The sequence below is a fragment of the Sceloporus occidentalis genome, unplaced genomic scaffold (genome assembly GCF_023333645.1).
Source record: "Sceloporus occidentalis isolate IW3139 unplaced genomic scaffold, rSceOcc1.0.p SCAF_4, whole genome shotgun sequence".
Taxonomy (NCBI): domain Eukaryota; kingdom Metazoa; phylum Chordata; class Lepidosauria; order Squamata; family Phrynosomatidae; genus Sceloporus; species Sceloporus occidentalis.
The window spans coordinates 73527494-73542874 of record NW_028316984.1 but is presented as its reverse complement, the minus strand read 5'-3'; the positions used below and the strand labels follow the sequence as shown (position 1 = coordinate 73542874).

General features: G+C 41.6%; 1 protein-coding gene across 2 annotated transcripts in view; it reads right to left on the bottom strand.

Annotated features, from left to right (window-relative positions):
- Positions 1–15381, bottom strand: part of LOC149313993 (contactin-associated protein-like 5) — a 508214-nt gene that overhangs the window by 135098 nt on the left and 357735 nt on the right. The window contains exon 13 of one of the 2 annotated variants that reach the window (XM_089520319.1): positions 14451–14651. The exons of the other annotated variant lie outside the window; for it this stretch is intronic. Within the exon in view, the coding sequence (XP_089376445.1) occupies positions 14451–14651 (201 nt within the window). The remainder of the gene's footprint in view (positions 1–14450; positions 14652–15381) is intronic. 2 annotated transcript variants of the gene reach the window in all.

The window sequence follows — 15381 nt, the reverse complement described above, 5'->3', positions numbered from 1 at the left end:
CTGGAGAAGAGAAGGTTAAGAGTTGGTATGGTAGCCTTGTTTAAATATTTGAAGGTATGTCATATTGAGGATGGAGCAAGCTTGTTCTCTGCTGATCCAAAGAATAAGACCCAGAACAATAGATGCAAGCTACAGGAAAAGAAATTCCACCTCAACATTCAGAGGAACTTCCTGACGGTAAGGGCTGTTTGACAGTGGAACACACTCCCTTGGAGAGTGGGAGAGTCTTCTTCTTTGGAGGTCTTTAAAGAGAGGCTGGATGGCCATCTGCCAGGGGTGCTTTGAGTTCCTGCATGGCAGGGGGGTTAACTGGATGGCCCTGGTAGTCTCTTCCAACTCTTTGATTCTATGATCCTAAGATTTTCACATGATGTTGCGATTAAAGAATAACCAGGCAATAAACAGCAACAAATCAATCATGGGGAAAACCCATGAATTATTTGTGGCCATTTATTGTGTGCTTCTTCCTGGGTTAATGGCTCTTTAATCACAATGTGTGTGAAAATCTTACTCACGATTGTGCAATTTTCAAAGGATAATCACTGGTTAAAGCCCCGGTTTTCCTCCTATGTTCCCAGTGTGATAAAGTCCTAAGTAGGAGGATTACCGTCATGAAGAATGGAAGTTGCAAACTCAAATTCTAAAAGTCTTGCTTATTTTCAACCCCATACAGACAGTAAACAAAAATTTCTTAAGGACCGTTATTTAAAGAACCACCAAAGATTATTCCTTAGCAGAATTCAACAAAATCATCCCAAAATCAGGGTGGGGAGTGTAAGGGGAATGTAAGGCATTTTGTGTGTACTTGTACACTCTTTCTTCAACCTCTCAAGCATTTAAAAGAAGACAGAAAAATAAGAAACAAATATTTTAAAATAATTTTTCATATCTTTATATACAGTATAAAAGATTTGCAAGCCCCATAATAGTAAAGGAGGCCAAACCATGAAAGAGCTACAATGACACTATACAGACTGCCCAAAAAGGGTGGTCTGCCCGCACCTTCTTTTGCTGTGTGAGGGAGCCATAGTGGACAAACCGCGCGGCTCCCTTGGGCAGCAAAAAGAACCCACAAAAAGCACTTTTTTTCTGTGGCGCTATAAGGACATCGCAGTGCACCAATGGTGCACTTGCGATGTTCTTATGGGGGCGTGACGTGCAGATGGTAAGCGTCCATCACGTCAAAATGACGGCACCCGTGTGTATAGGGTGCCACCATTTTGATGCCCTCGTCACGTGCTGGGGTGAGGCCAGTATGGGCGGTGCGCCCTCGGCCAACCCCTAGCATGTGATGGGGGCGCCGCAAAGGCCCATCTGGATCGGGCCTAAGTTTCCCTTTCAGTCCAAACATTTATTTGATTTAGAATATGGGGGAGGGAGGATACCCTGTAATAGCAGTTATGAATATTTTGGGTGAGTTGTGAATAAACTGAACAGAAGTAATTATGTTTCACTGCTGATTCCTCCAGAGGAATATCTGGATTATTTACAGAAAGACTGATCTTCTGTAAACAGTGTATCATTCCATACTGGAACTGCTAGGATATCCTGTCTTATTAAATATCCCATAGCTATTTATTCTGTGTAATATCATAGAAGCAGGTGTGTGAATGAAAGTGCCGTGGGAAGGTGAGAAGGCATGCAACTAGTTTCCTAGACCAACTGAGGTGTTTTGAGTGATATGAGTATTCAACAGATGGAGTCTGTGCAAACTATCACTGGTGAAAATGGCAGAAGGCATTCAACTTGCTTCTTAAGTTGAGCAAAGAGACTAGTTAAGGTTCCATCTGTATTTGCTCCATAAACTTTTTTATGCAAGCCACCCCTTGGAAGAATTTTGCAAAAAGAAGTCCAAAATGTAAAGCAGTGGGCTGAAACAGACAGCCCAAATGCGCCATGCTGGTGCCGATTTTAGGGTTAGGGACGGTGCAGCAACCGTATGGTCCCTAACCCTAGCAAGGCACGGTGGTACAATAATGGCGCCACCCCATCCATATGGGGAACCACCATTGTTATATGACACACGGCGTCTGCACATCACCATGGTCGCTTACATGATGAGTGCACCATTGACGCACTCGTTATGTCCACCCTGCGGTGCTAAAAGAACCCATTTTTTTCTGGGTTCTTTTTCCTCCAGACGACGGCTGTGCAGTTTGATGGCTGCAGCTTCCCTCTGGAGGGAATTAGGCTGCCAGCAGGCCACCCATTTCGAGTGGTCTGTCCCACGCCAGTGTTGCAGATGCGATACAGCAAAACTGCCATGATGGCTGTGATACTGGCTGGGGGACTCTGGGAGTTGGAATTCAGAAAAGCAATATTTCTAAGTTCTGATTTGCCATTGACAAGATTATGATCACCTAAGAATCTAAGAAAAGCCATGTATGGTCCATGCCTTTTAAAAGCTAAGATGTCACAAGTCACAATGCTTTTTAGTCTTGTCTGACTTTTCCTTGCCCTCCTCCCCCTTCTCCACAAAGTGTTTGGATTGTAAACTGCTTGCCCATTAGGAATAAACGTTTCATATATAGTCAAAGTTACTAGATTTATTTGCCTTAAGGGATCTTCCACATGTATTTTTCTGAGTATATTCCCATCCAGCTTCTTCATATATCAAACTTTGTGATTTTTGGAGGTTTCTCAGGCCAGATGAAAATATCACCCAGGAGTAAACAAATGAGATACTTGGAGAAGAATATTTAGCCACTGTAAGAGAATGAATGTAACATTCTGAGAAACATTTCTCCATATCACATCGCTGGCAAGAGCATCTTCTCTCTCTCTCTCTCTCTCTCTCTCTCTCTCTCTCTCTCTCAATCTCTCAATCTCTCTCTCCCTCCCTCCCTCCCACACACACACACACCAGTTATACACACATTTGAGCTAAGTCCTATTTTGCCTGTCATTATTCAGTATCTCACATCTGCATGTTGGAAATATTTTTATTCTTTTAGTATATCTGAGCTTCATTCTCATGAGCAGAATATTCGGTGAGCTCCAGGATTACAACCCTAACACAATGGGATAATATAATGTGAGGGTGTGTGGAGAATATTTAGGGTCTTCAGTTCCAGAGAATAATTGGACGTACTCAAGGTAAGGCAACTCAAAACAGAATAAGGTGAGACAAAAACAGTGAACTGGACTTTTCCCTGGAAACATACTGCAGAAGATTGGGATAAATGAATTGGGGAGGGGGGATATGAAAAGTGGTTTTACAAAATCATGGAATCTTAGAATCGGAAGGGGCCTCAAGAGACCTATAGTTCAGTCCCTGCCATGCAGGTATACACAACTAAAGCAGTTCTGAAAGAGGCACATCTAAACTCTGTATAAACACCTCTCATGTTTAAGTGGAATATCTTGTCTTGGAATTTGAATCCATTATGCTGTGATGCCAGTTCTGAGTGGCTGCAACCAGAACAGCAGAATCCAATGGAAGAAGGGAACGATTGCTCCTTTCTATGTTGCAAACAAACTTGCTTTGGAAGGCTGGGACATCTTCTGAAGCCAATCTTCAGTCATGCCAAAGGACTGTGTGGGAGAAATGCCATCATATGGTTATTGCAGCACCAGTGCCAGGTGGGATTTAGACCAATATTGGGGGGGGGGGGGATGTTAAGGTTTGAAATCTTCTTCTAATAATAATAATAGTATAGTTAAAAGTGGAATGAACAAACTTTATAACACATTCATTGATACAGAAACTGAAGAGGGGAAATGTGAAAGGTTTTAGAGAAATATTATAGTAACATATTGTACCATACCCAGGTGGATTAGGGCTCAATATTCCATATTTCACCTGTGCAAATTTCAAGTTCATTCAGATGCTGTGCATACTGGTTATTCTACAATTAATGTGTTTTTCCTGCTGTTTGGGCACAGTGTCCTACTTGCTTTTGTTTATTGCTTACAAATTGTTTTGTTTTGTTTCTTTTAAATTGATTTATGGATTTTAAGTATTTTGTGGACCTACCCGATCAAAAGACAGGATATAATTATTTAAATCAGTAAACAGTGCCTAGCACTATAATCAGATTAGTGTCATATGGGAAATAATGGAAACCTGAAATTGATTTAAAAGACTTTATTCATTTGTAAGAGGGGAGGGAGGCCTGTGGCTTGCCAATTTTAGTATGAAGCCATTGAACCAGCAGTGGCTGGTGGATCAGAGTGGCAGTGAATTCTAAACAGTCTGAATTTTAGCAGATACAGAATACTATCCCTAAAATAGAATCAGTCCTTTGGAGTGTCCCTTTAAAGTCTGACTAAAACTTTAACCATCTCATGGACTGTAGCTACCATTGGACAGAACAGACACTTAACTCATCTTATTAGAACTGGTTACAGCATTGTAGGGAGAGATGCAATCAGTGTTAAACTGGATGATTTCTGAAGAGCAGATGTATCCTTCATTTGCAAAGAATCTCTTTGTATTTGGAATGTGAAAGAATTTGAGGTTTGACATATATCTAAATATGGATATTTTATGCTTATAACACCCCACAATCAGGATACTATGATATAATGCTTCTTCCTGACCTTTTGGGCTGGGGAGGAGATGTTGCTGGCCTCTCATTGAAGAGACCAGCATTTTAAAGGAAAACAGCATGCTCTGCTGGCTGCTGGGAGAGGAGGGGGCAGGGTTAGCCTGCTTGAAGCTTGCCTGCCCAACCTCCTCTCACTTGGCTTCAAACGTTGGCCCACTCTCCCACCTCGACACCAGTGTGAAAATTAATTCTGGTTGCCTCAGGGCTGGGTAGGAATTTTCTCCCCTTTCCAAGGGTTTTTCGCCTCCCCCACACTGTTGGTTGAAGACTTTGACAATTGGCATGGGTATGGTCATAAATAGGTGGGGGGATAGACGTTTCAGTGAACACCTCGGCACCCTCCTAAAGGGTGAAGGTAGGTCTCTGGAACTCATATTTAGGTCTTGCGAGTAAACGTGAAGGGAAAGAGACTTGCTTTGGAGCTGGCTTGAGATTTAAATCCTCACTCAAGTCTGGCGAGTTAAGTGGGGGAGTCTTGCCTTGGAGCTGGCTTGAGATTTAAACCCTCACTTAAGTCTGGTGAGTTAAGTGGGGGAGTCTTGGGTTGGCCTTCCGGACGCCGGCCAGGGAGCAACCCAATTATGGATTGCCCTTGGGGCTCAGGTGTTTTCGCCCTTTGGAACCTGGGGAATTGGTCTTGGAGCAGACCATCCGCCAGCTGTTCCTACACAAGGTTCTCCTCCCTGGTTTTTTGCAGTTCTCAAAGAAATAAGTTTAAATACGTTGAGTTAAATAAAGTTGCCCATTTTATAACCCAGTTCTCTGTGTCTGGTCTCATTATTCAATGAGTTGGTGAGCAATGTGTTACTATGTGGGCTAGGAAGGATCTTTAAAAACATGGATAGGTTGTCTAGTGTTTGCAATTCAACTGTCTGGATTTTTGGAACAATCTATTATAATTTCTAAAGCACCTCTTATACTATACAGGCACTTTCTCCAAATTTCTGTTATGCTGCAAAGAGCTCAGTTGGTATTTACTGAATGATTTGATTTGAAATATATTATATACAACTTTTCTTAAATATTTCCAGCTTTGTCTTCAATATGCAACCTTTGCATTTTAATTCTTTCTCTCAAGTGCTAATTACATGCTAATTGGTAGTAACTGTGATAACTGTCTATAGTATAGAAACATCTCCACTAATATTCCCTGTTCTGTTTCTATGTTCTGCACTGCTGATTAGTTAAAATGGTGCGTTACAGACCGCCGGATTGCGGCAGTCTGCTGCCGCCGCCGGTTGCTGCGTCCAGGAACCACAGCAGCCAAACAGCGCGGTTCCCGGACGCAGAAAAGAAGGAGCGCGAAAATTGCGCTCCTTCTTGCAGCCAGGAAGAGACGCCGCGGGGTGCTAGTTGTGCACTCACGGCGTCACTTCCGCCGCGTGACATGCGGACGCAGAGCGTCCGTTACGTCAAAATGGTGGTGGCCGTGTGGAACGGCCGCCACCATTTGTTACGGACTCAGTCCATGCTAGGGTTAGGGGCATCTGGAAGAGTCCGTTCTAGGGTGCCCGTTTGTAACGGGCCAATGAGTTGTTTGGTGGGGCATTATGAATGTTATACTATCAGTGTAGATTCTTACCCAACCTCCTTTAAGCAAAAGAAGGACAGGTAAATGCAAAGGCTCACCATTCCAACTGAATTTCATGACAGTATACCGAAGTTCATTTCTCTCTCCAAAGGAAGAATGCTAAATGTTAAGATAGAGAACATGATGGTGGCCTCACCCCATCCAGGAATTACTTTTAGTGTTTGCAGTGGACATCAGAAATCCATCCATTTGGTTCCATCCACAGTATCTTAATGTTTTAGGTGTATATAAACACGTGTGTAAATACAGTGGGCCCTTCCCTTATGTGGGGGATCCATTCCACACACACACACACCCCACGTAAGGAGAATTCCGCTTATGCTTGAGCCCCATTAAAAATAATGGGGCTCGTGCCTGTGGTGCGCAAGCCATTACCCCTATTCCACCTGTATATGATGGGGGTGCACTATAGCCCTTCATGCTCATAATTCCAAAAGGTGAGGAAAGCTGGTACGCCTACAGGTTTAAAGGTAAAGGCTTTATATTTCTGAACAGTTCTCAAAAATTGTTCCCTCTGGAATGGATGAGAAATGGATGGGAAATGGAATGGAATGAGTGAGGGACTTCAGTGTGTGATAAAATGCGTCCCCCACTTGTCCCCGACTTGTTCCTGGCCCTTTCCGTTCTGTTCTCATCCCTGCTTGGAGAACCTGGTGCGATAAAGTTCTGTGATTCTATGATGGCTCATGAAGGCAGTCCAAACAGCTATGTGAGGTCTCAGAAGCAAGTACCCATCCCTGACATCCCATATCTGAAAAGAGCTCAGGCCAGTCTTCCTGTGTTGTTTTTCAATGTGACACAAGTCATGTTCGAACTGTAAGGTATAATAAGAATTTTTTTTTCTTTTTCTCTACTCCTCCACCCCACTACTTATATGTTAATGCTTCTCTCTTTTTGTTTGGGACACTACAATTCCCACACTGCTCCACTTTTTCCAAGATCACACTATATTATCACAATAGCACTCAGAAAAAGCATAAAGTCTATTTTGAGAGGTGCTATCAAAGGTGTTGTTACCCTTTTAAGTTTAAAACCTACTGACTGAAAAGCTGTAAGACAGAGTTCTGTTCTCAGAGTGGAATTTAAAGTTGTACTTTATTTCCAAGGTTTTTTCCCCCACCTCTGGTCCTGATATGGAAATAACAAAACTTATAATTTTAGAAACACACCCAAATACATATCCTAAAGTATGACTAATTGTACTATTAATTATACTTTATATAATGAGGTGTTACATATATTAGATGACTGTGTATGTGCTGAGTGTAAGAAAATGACATGATCTGGCTCCTTGCTGTGGCCTAGTGGTTTGAGTTTTGAACTATGACCAGGGTATGACTCCCAACTTTGGGCTTGAAACCAACTGGGTAACTCTGAGCAAATCACACTCTCTCTCAGCCTCAGGAAAAGGTAATGGCAAACCTGTGAACAAATCTTGCAAGAAAACCCTGTGATATGGTGCTTTAGGGTCACCATATGTCAAAATGTCTTGAAATCAAACAACATCAACCACATCAAGGACTCTGACAAGGACGTAAAAGCAGGGTTGTGGAAGCAATAAGAAGGATAGTTTCATAGAGATGGTCAACTCTATCAGTTTCACTTTCTCCCAAATAGGTTTTAAACAAACCTAAAGTTCTTTCTTTCAAATGTATGAAGTACACATTTCTGAAAGTTATTATTACAAGAAAAAGCTAAACAAAACTCATATCTAGTGGCCAAATTCAACAGATGCAACTATTCACAGCCTGGAGACCATCTGTTGCCAAAACCACACACTGCTGTTGTGACTGCTCAGCTGCAGCACACCTTTGAAAATAAGTATTTTTTTTAAAAAAGTAAAAGAACAGAAAGGAAAGGAAAGGAAAGAGTAGAATATAATAAATACCACTTTCTAATCATTTCCCCACAATCCCATTCTTTCCACTTCTCTATCTTCCCATACATTCCAGATTACGTGGAAAGGAAATGCAGGGGTTACATTTCCATGAACGTGGGAAAGAAATATTTGAGACAACACTAAATACTCAACTGAGAGGTTCAATTCAATTTTAAGGTGGCTACAAGGCTGTTCTCTCATCTTTAGAGGGCAACAGCAAACAACCTGAAGATGTTGGCAACAGCTTAGGGTACAGAACAGGGATGAAAAACTGCAGTGGATTCTAGAAGTCAATTTTCTGTTTCTGGAACCTTCCAGGAACCTCAACGACCACCAAAAATGCTTCAAATGGAACTATTTCGGTGTGCACAAAATGGGAAGTGTCTGAAAGTTTGAAAAACAGGTTTCTAAAACTGTTAAATATGAGGACCTAGTGTAAAAAGACAATAATCGCTTCTGGAAGCTTCTAGATGAAGCAATTCTTCCCCATTTACTGTGTGCAGAAAAAGACAGTCCAGAGAAACTGGAGAGGACAAAGGCCATAAATACATTCCTGGAGAGCTCCATGTATCCTTAGGACCATGCTTTGCTCTCCCCTGATATAGAAGCATATAGTCTAATTTTATTTAAATGCCTGATATTGCAATTTATGTACATCCTTTCTGTGATATGCCTATTTGGTATTTGTAGGATGTCCAGAAATTAACATCCAGTGATCCATTGACATGTTGTGGGAGATCCAGGTTCAATCCAGGGAACCTTCTAATTAAAAATAATAATTGTAAGCCACTCTGATAGCCATTAGGGCTGAAGGGTGGGTTATAAATACCATAAATAAATAAATCATATTCTGCTCAGCCATATTCTTTCCCTTGATCAAGCCATTTTAATTCACCATAACCAAGACTCACTGAGTCCAGACTCACGATCTAGAAACTGTGAAGTGATGATACAGATTATTTCTGATTATGACCCATATCTAGAGTTCATTTTACTTGCCAAGAAGAATGTCCAGTAGTTATAACAGTCTAATATAAAATAATAAAATATGTCTGACTTCTGTTAAGAATAAAGTGTGGAACTTATTTAGTTTCTTTTTTGAATTTTAATATTGCACCTTGAGTATAATTTCTGGCAGAAAGGCAGGATAAGCATATACATATACATTTAATACCTAAAGCAATAACTCTCAATGTTTCTTTTTCTTTTCTCCCTATATCCAATTCTCAACAAAACAAAAACAACACAAAACAATATATATGAAATGAGAGAGCAGCCATAGAAATAATATTAATATTCTCAAATAACTGTGATTATTTGAGACTGGATGACCCTTGTGGTCTCTTCCAACTTTTTGATTCTATCATTCTACAATCTTTCCCCAAAACAGCTTCACTAGTACAGGCAGGACAGAAAGCTAAGAGGAAACAGATGGTTTTGGGAACCTATCATCCTTCAGCTGATATGCAGCTATCAAAATGCAGTGACTCACACCACCAAGGCACAGCTGTAAGGTCCAAGGTTCAAACAATACCCAGGCTGAGGTCACTGTGACATCAGGAGCTGGTAAACTAATCCAAGTTCTCCACGTTGGCTTCCATTTGTTTCTTTGGAATTTTAATTTCCAAAGATAAAGCTGAACACTTTCACAACAGTAAACGGGGCCTAAGTAGAACACTCATTGCCTCAATGAAACTGAGTGAGAATACAGTGGACCCTTGTTATATGCTGGGATTTGGTTCCAAGATCCCCCGTGGATAACAAAATCCGTGTATGCTCAAGTCCCATTAAATATAATGACATAGCAAAATGGTGTCCCTTATAAAAAAAATAGAAAATCAAGGTTTGATATTTGAAATTTATACTTTTTTTTTGAACATTTTCAAACCATGGATGCTTGAATCCGTGTATAAAAACATCTGTGTATAAGAAGAGCCAACTCTATATAATTGGGCAAGGTGGGAAAAAGGGATGGAGGCATACAGTTATTGTGGGTAACAAACTGGGGAATGAAGCTCAAAGATCAGTTCATGTTCAATAATTATTTTCATTTTGGTGGTAATAATGATAATGATAATGACAGGAAAGCAGCCACAGTTAATTGACTGCATCTTGGATCTAACTTGTGTGAAAGAATGAAACTCTCAGCAATTTTGTGATTGGCTCTTGAGGTTTTAAAATAGTTCCCCATTTCATGTTAGAGGCTCTTTCAGGATGGTGAACAATTCAGTCCAGGAATTTGCATTAAAGACAGGAAAGAAACTCACAGGAAGGTCAAGAAAGGTGAGCCTAGGGACTTAATGATTAAGGAGGAAAATGAGCTCAAAGGAGGGCTAAAGGTTCAGTTTTGAATCTGGCAATTAAGGAGACATGGAAACTTAACCTGGAGTCTATTTTGCACCTGAATGCCTAAGAGGCTGGGAGGGGGATTAAAAATATAGTATATAAGTAAAGCTAGAAAAGGCAGTTGGCAGTTAAGAGAAGGATTTACAACAGTAAGAATATATGGGAGAAGAGTGGATTTGAGAGATCCAGAACTGAAGGCAAAGGATTACTGTAGAAGGAACCCAAGATAGAGGCTTGCAGTGGATCCAGCCAGGAAAAGGTGAAGTGACATACATGGAAGCTGTTTTTTTGTTTGTGTGTTTTTTCTGGATAATTATTGCTTTATTTGGGAAACAGCCTAATGTATGTTTAACTTTATCTCTGTTTGTTTTAAACTTGTTTTTGAGATGACTATTCAAACTGTTCCAAAATAACATTCTTTTTCATTAAAAAATCATAGTTTCAAAAACAGTTGTAACTTGTTCCTCTAGCATAAATGTGAGGCAGTGATGTGGGAGGGTATCCATTATCTTCTGCTGGAGCCCTCTGAGAGTCACATAGTCTACCAGAAATAATGAAAACCACCAATCACCTGCCAAATTCAAAATAGAAAATAGCCAGAAATCCACTACTGGCATTTTTGATTTTCAAAGGGGATGAGAAGTAAAACTTTTTTTTAATGAATTGCTACTCCCAGAGGGTTCCAGGAATGGGAATTAACCAATTCTTTGGCCACAAGAAGAATTGAAGGAGCCCTGGTGGAGCAGTGGTTAAATGCCTGTATTGCAGCCACTCACTCACAAACAATAAGGTTGCGAGCTCAGTCCCAGCCAAGGGGCTCAAGCTCAACTCAGGCTTGCTATTGCTATTACTAAAACAGTCTGGAGGGGTTAAAAATAAATAAATATAACCAAATCAAAACAAAAACTTTGGCTGTACTTTGCTGACCCCCTGCCTTAATCAAATAATTAAGAGACCAAAAACAAACAAACAAACAAACCCACAACAAAGCTTTTTTCCCGAGACCTTGCTTTTCATACCACACCTAAATCAACTGTCTTGATTTGGCAGGAATAATAATAATAATAATAATAATAATAATAATAATAAGTTTTATTTATAGACCGCTATTCCGCAATGATCATAGCGGTGTACAGTAAAAATTGCAATACAATACAAAAAATTGCAAGGCCTCTCTCCCCCTCAAGATGGTGGTCGGGGGGAGGGCTCTTAGTCTTTCCAGGCCAGGCCTCGTCTCTCCCCCTCAAGATGGTGGTCGGGGGGAGGGCTCTTAGTCTTTAGTAGTGAATAGTAGTGATTAACCCTCTGTCCTCCTACTTTCTCAGCTGTTTATAAAATATTCCAGTTTCTCTGACCCCCTTTGACTTGGATGCTATAGTTGTAACAGGTCCAGTGGATGTAATCTTGGTGCCTGCTTGTCCTGTATGATTGGATACATTTCAGTTTGCACAGCCTGAGACTGTGGACAGGATCCTTGGAGAAGTGAAACATATTGGATATATACTGGATCCTTATCTTTTCTGGACTCTGAAAGTGCCTACAGCAGGACTGGTCAAGTAGGTATGGGGAGTAGTGAATCCCTCACTTCAGCAAGGGAAATTTCCATCTTCCATGAAAGAGGCTGTGTGAGGCCATTACTAAAAAGGCCTCTCTGGATCAACCATTCTGAATAACAATCCAACATTCTATTCTTAGGCAAGGTTCTGGAGTGTGTGGTGGATTCCCAGCTCCATGGGTTTCTTGAAGAGATGACTTATCTAGATGCAATTCAGTCTGTCTTCCGGCCTAGTTATAGTACAGAGACAGATTTGGTCATCTTGGTGGATAGCCTATGTAGGGAACTAGACAGGAGGAGTGGGTCCCTGTTAGTTCTGCTGGACCTCTCAGTGGCTTTTGATAAAATTGACAATGGTAACTTTCTGGGCTGATGAGGGCAGTGGGATTACTAGGTGTCACCTAGTGCAGTACCACATGATGTCATTCCGCCCCATAGTGGCCTTCTCCCATACCACACCATACAGAATCCTTAGCAATTACTTAGTAACTAATCCTTACTGTAGAAATGGGCAAATTAACAATCTACACTTCTCAGAATTCAATAGCACTGAGCCATTGAATTTAAAGTGGTGACAAACTGGATTATTTCTGCAATGTGGATGTAGCCAGGGAGAGACTATTCAGTGGCTGCTCCCACCCTCTGGTACTCCCTTCCATAGGAAGCTAGGCTGGCCCTCTCTTTGCTCTTCTTTATCTAACAAGCAAAGACCTTTCTGTTTGAGGAGGCTTTTAATATGTAATTGCTGTTGGGAAGGCTTCTTATTGTGGCATGTGTTTTGTTAATTTATTTTTTTAATGTATGTTTTAAAAACAAATTTATACTGTTTTAATGAATGGTATTTTTTGCTATTTCAAATGTGACAATTTAAATTGTGTTAGGTTTTAACTGATTTCTTTTGCAAGACACCTTGGGTTCCACTCCAGGAGAAAGGCAGCATGTATACAAATAAAATAAAATAAAATAATAATCTCCCCCTTTGTCCTCAGCATATTTCAGTTCCTGTAAACTGAGTTAAAAGTGAAAAAGTACTTTAGGCCCGTTACAAACAGGCCTTTTAGTACGGAGTCAGTCTGTACCAGGGTTAGGAAGGTGCGGTGCTTCCGGACCCCCCTAACCCTAGTACAGACTGAGTCCGTACAAAATAATAATAATAATAATAATAATAATAATAACAATATGTTTTATTTTTATACCGCTTTTCCGAGGTGATCAAAGCGGTTCACAGAATCAATAAAAATTAACACATCATAAAAACCAATAAGAATAGAACAACATGCAATAAAGATAAGCAAGATGGCGGTCGGGAGGAGGGCTCGTCTTCTTAGCAGGCGGAGGCCGGTTGTTGCCGGCCTGCTTCTCTCCCCCTCAAGATGGCGGTCGGGAGGAGGGCTAGTCTTCTTAGCAAGCTACATGGGGGCTGCCATGATGATGTCACGACTGCGCCACCTCTATATGGGGCGGCGCGGATGTGACGTCATCGCTCCACGCCAGGGCGCTTAGCGCGCCCTTTGCGCAGAGCAGGAAGGAGCTATGTTTCGGAGCTCTTTCCTGGTTTGCGGCGCTGCTTTGCATCGCTGGGCGCAGCCTTCAGATGGCTGCGCCCAGCAACGCAAGGGAGAAAGGCGCCAAGCGGCCCCTTTCTCCTCCTCCCTGCTGCCACGGGGTGTCCTTGGGGCTTCAAGCCCCAAGGACACCCTTTTCCAGACTGCGGGGAAGTGGCCTTTTGCAGCTTCCCTGCAGCCTAGAAAGCGGCGGATCGGGGCCTCAGCGGCTGCCGTTCTGACCACTGAGGCCCCGATACACCAGGGAAAGGGGCGAGTACAGGCCGCCTCAAAGGGGCGGTCTGTAACGCGCCCTAGTTTGCACTCAACTCAGCAGAGATTTGGGTGGAGAGGGGGAAAGGGGCAAAAACTTGCCCTTCCCTCTCGACTCAGTCATAAGTGTTCAGCTTCTTCTAGCTTTTGTATTTGTCCTCATTAATATTTTTTGACATCTTGATCTCACACTGACGTTGCTTGGCCATATGCCAGAGTTTTTTTCTGTGAAAGGTTAGAAGGTATACTAAGTGTCACACCCAGAAGGAGTTAGTTGGACCAGTAATTAGCCTCCAGGGCTTTAAGGACTGTTTAATGGAGGCACTCTGGGAATAAACACCTTCATGTACTGGCATAAAGAAAGGAAGGGTGGCTGAGATAACTGATTTGTTACTTTCCCCTCTAACAGGAGTATAGGCTACTGCTTGTGGTGGTTACATCCTGCCATGGTTTCATGGCAGCTATTTGGTCTGTGTTTGGTTCTGCAGGATGACTATAATGGATGGCCCTACACTTCCTATTCAAGGAGATTATTTGGTATGAAGCACATCTTGGGGATGTATGAAAGAGATAGAGAGAGAGAAAGAGAAAAAAAAGCAAGGAGGTTCCTGACTTTGCACTCTACTTTTTTTGCTGGAGTTGCAGTGTGGCTGGTGTCTGCTATGCAATCAATAACAGTTAAGGAGGAAAGATTTCACTTTATGGCACTTACTTGGGGTGTTGAGCAGACGTGACTTTTTGCAGTGGTAAGCTGCCTCCTGTTCACAGTATTCGGCACTATTTATCATTGCCTCCAGCTGCTCCATGCTGCTGTTGTAGTTAAAGCTCATGGTGTATGGCTTCCCAGGATCAGCCCCACGGACTCGAGTTAGCTCGGTGTTGTTGTGCTGGACCACAGTCCAGCTCTTATCTTCTGTTAAGTTAAATGAAATGAAAAAGAGATAAGCCAGCTGGGAAAATACAAGAACATCTAAAGCCTGGTGCATTTCTCTATTAGAAAAGAAAACATTAGAACAGAGAGCACTGAAATGGATGCCCTTTGATAAAGTGCTAATTTTAAAACAGGAAGCATCCCAAAAATGCCCATTTTAAAGCCAAGGGGTGAACTGAACTGTGGCCAAGGACAAAACAAGCTTCTCTACAAACAGAAAAGCAAAAGTGTACCTGATTGTTTTCCTCTTGGCCTGGTTTCCAGATTGGTTTTTTTTCCCTATCGTATTCATTGAAGTCATCATTGCAATGTTTACAATTACAGCTGAGATGAATCAGGCAGGAAAACAGTTCTTATGAGAAGATAGCTTGCTACAATTACTTGCAAAACTCCCAATCTATGCTCTCATGAGTCACTATTTCAACTGTATCTTCACACTTTCTGAGTTGAAAAGGGTCCACAGAGTCACAGCAGTTTGTCCAACTAAATCACCAAAAAGCCTGAATTAGAATTAGGGTTGTTGTCCTCCTGATCCTCTGGAAGAAAACTCCTAGATGCAAAGGAGAATTCTTTGCTCAGCTCTGCTATTAAGTGCTGACCCCAAAACCCCATGTCTGATGGAAAGACAAAATTCTATTTGAGTTTTAGTGAACTGTAAAAAGATATTCTGTTCTCTCATTTAAGGGATAAAACAGAACAAAGCTTTCCTTTT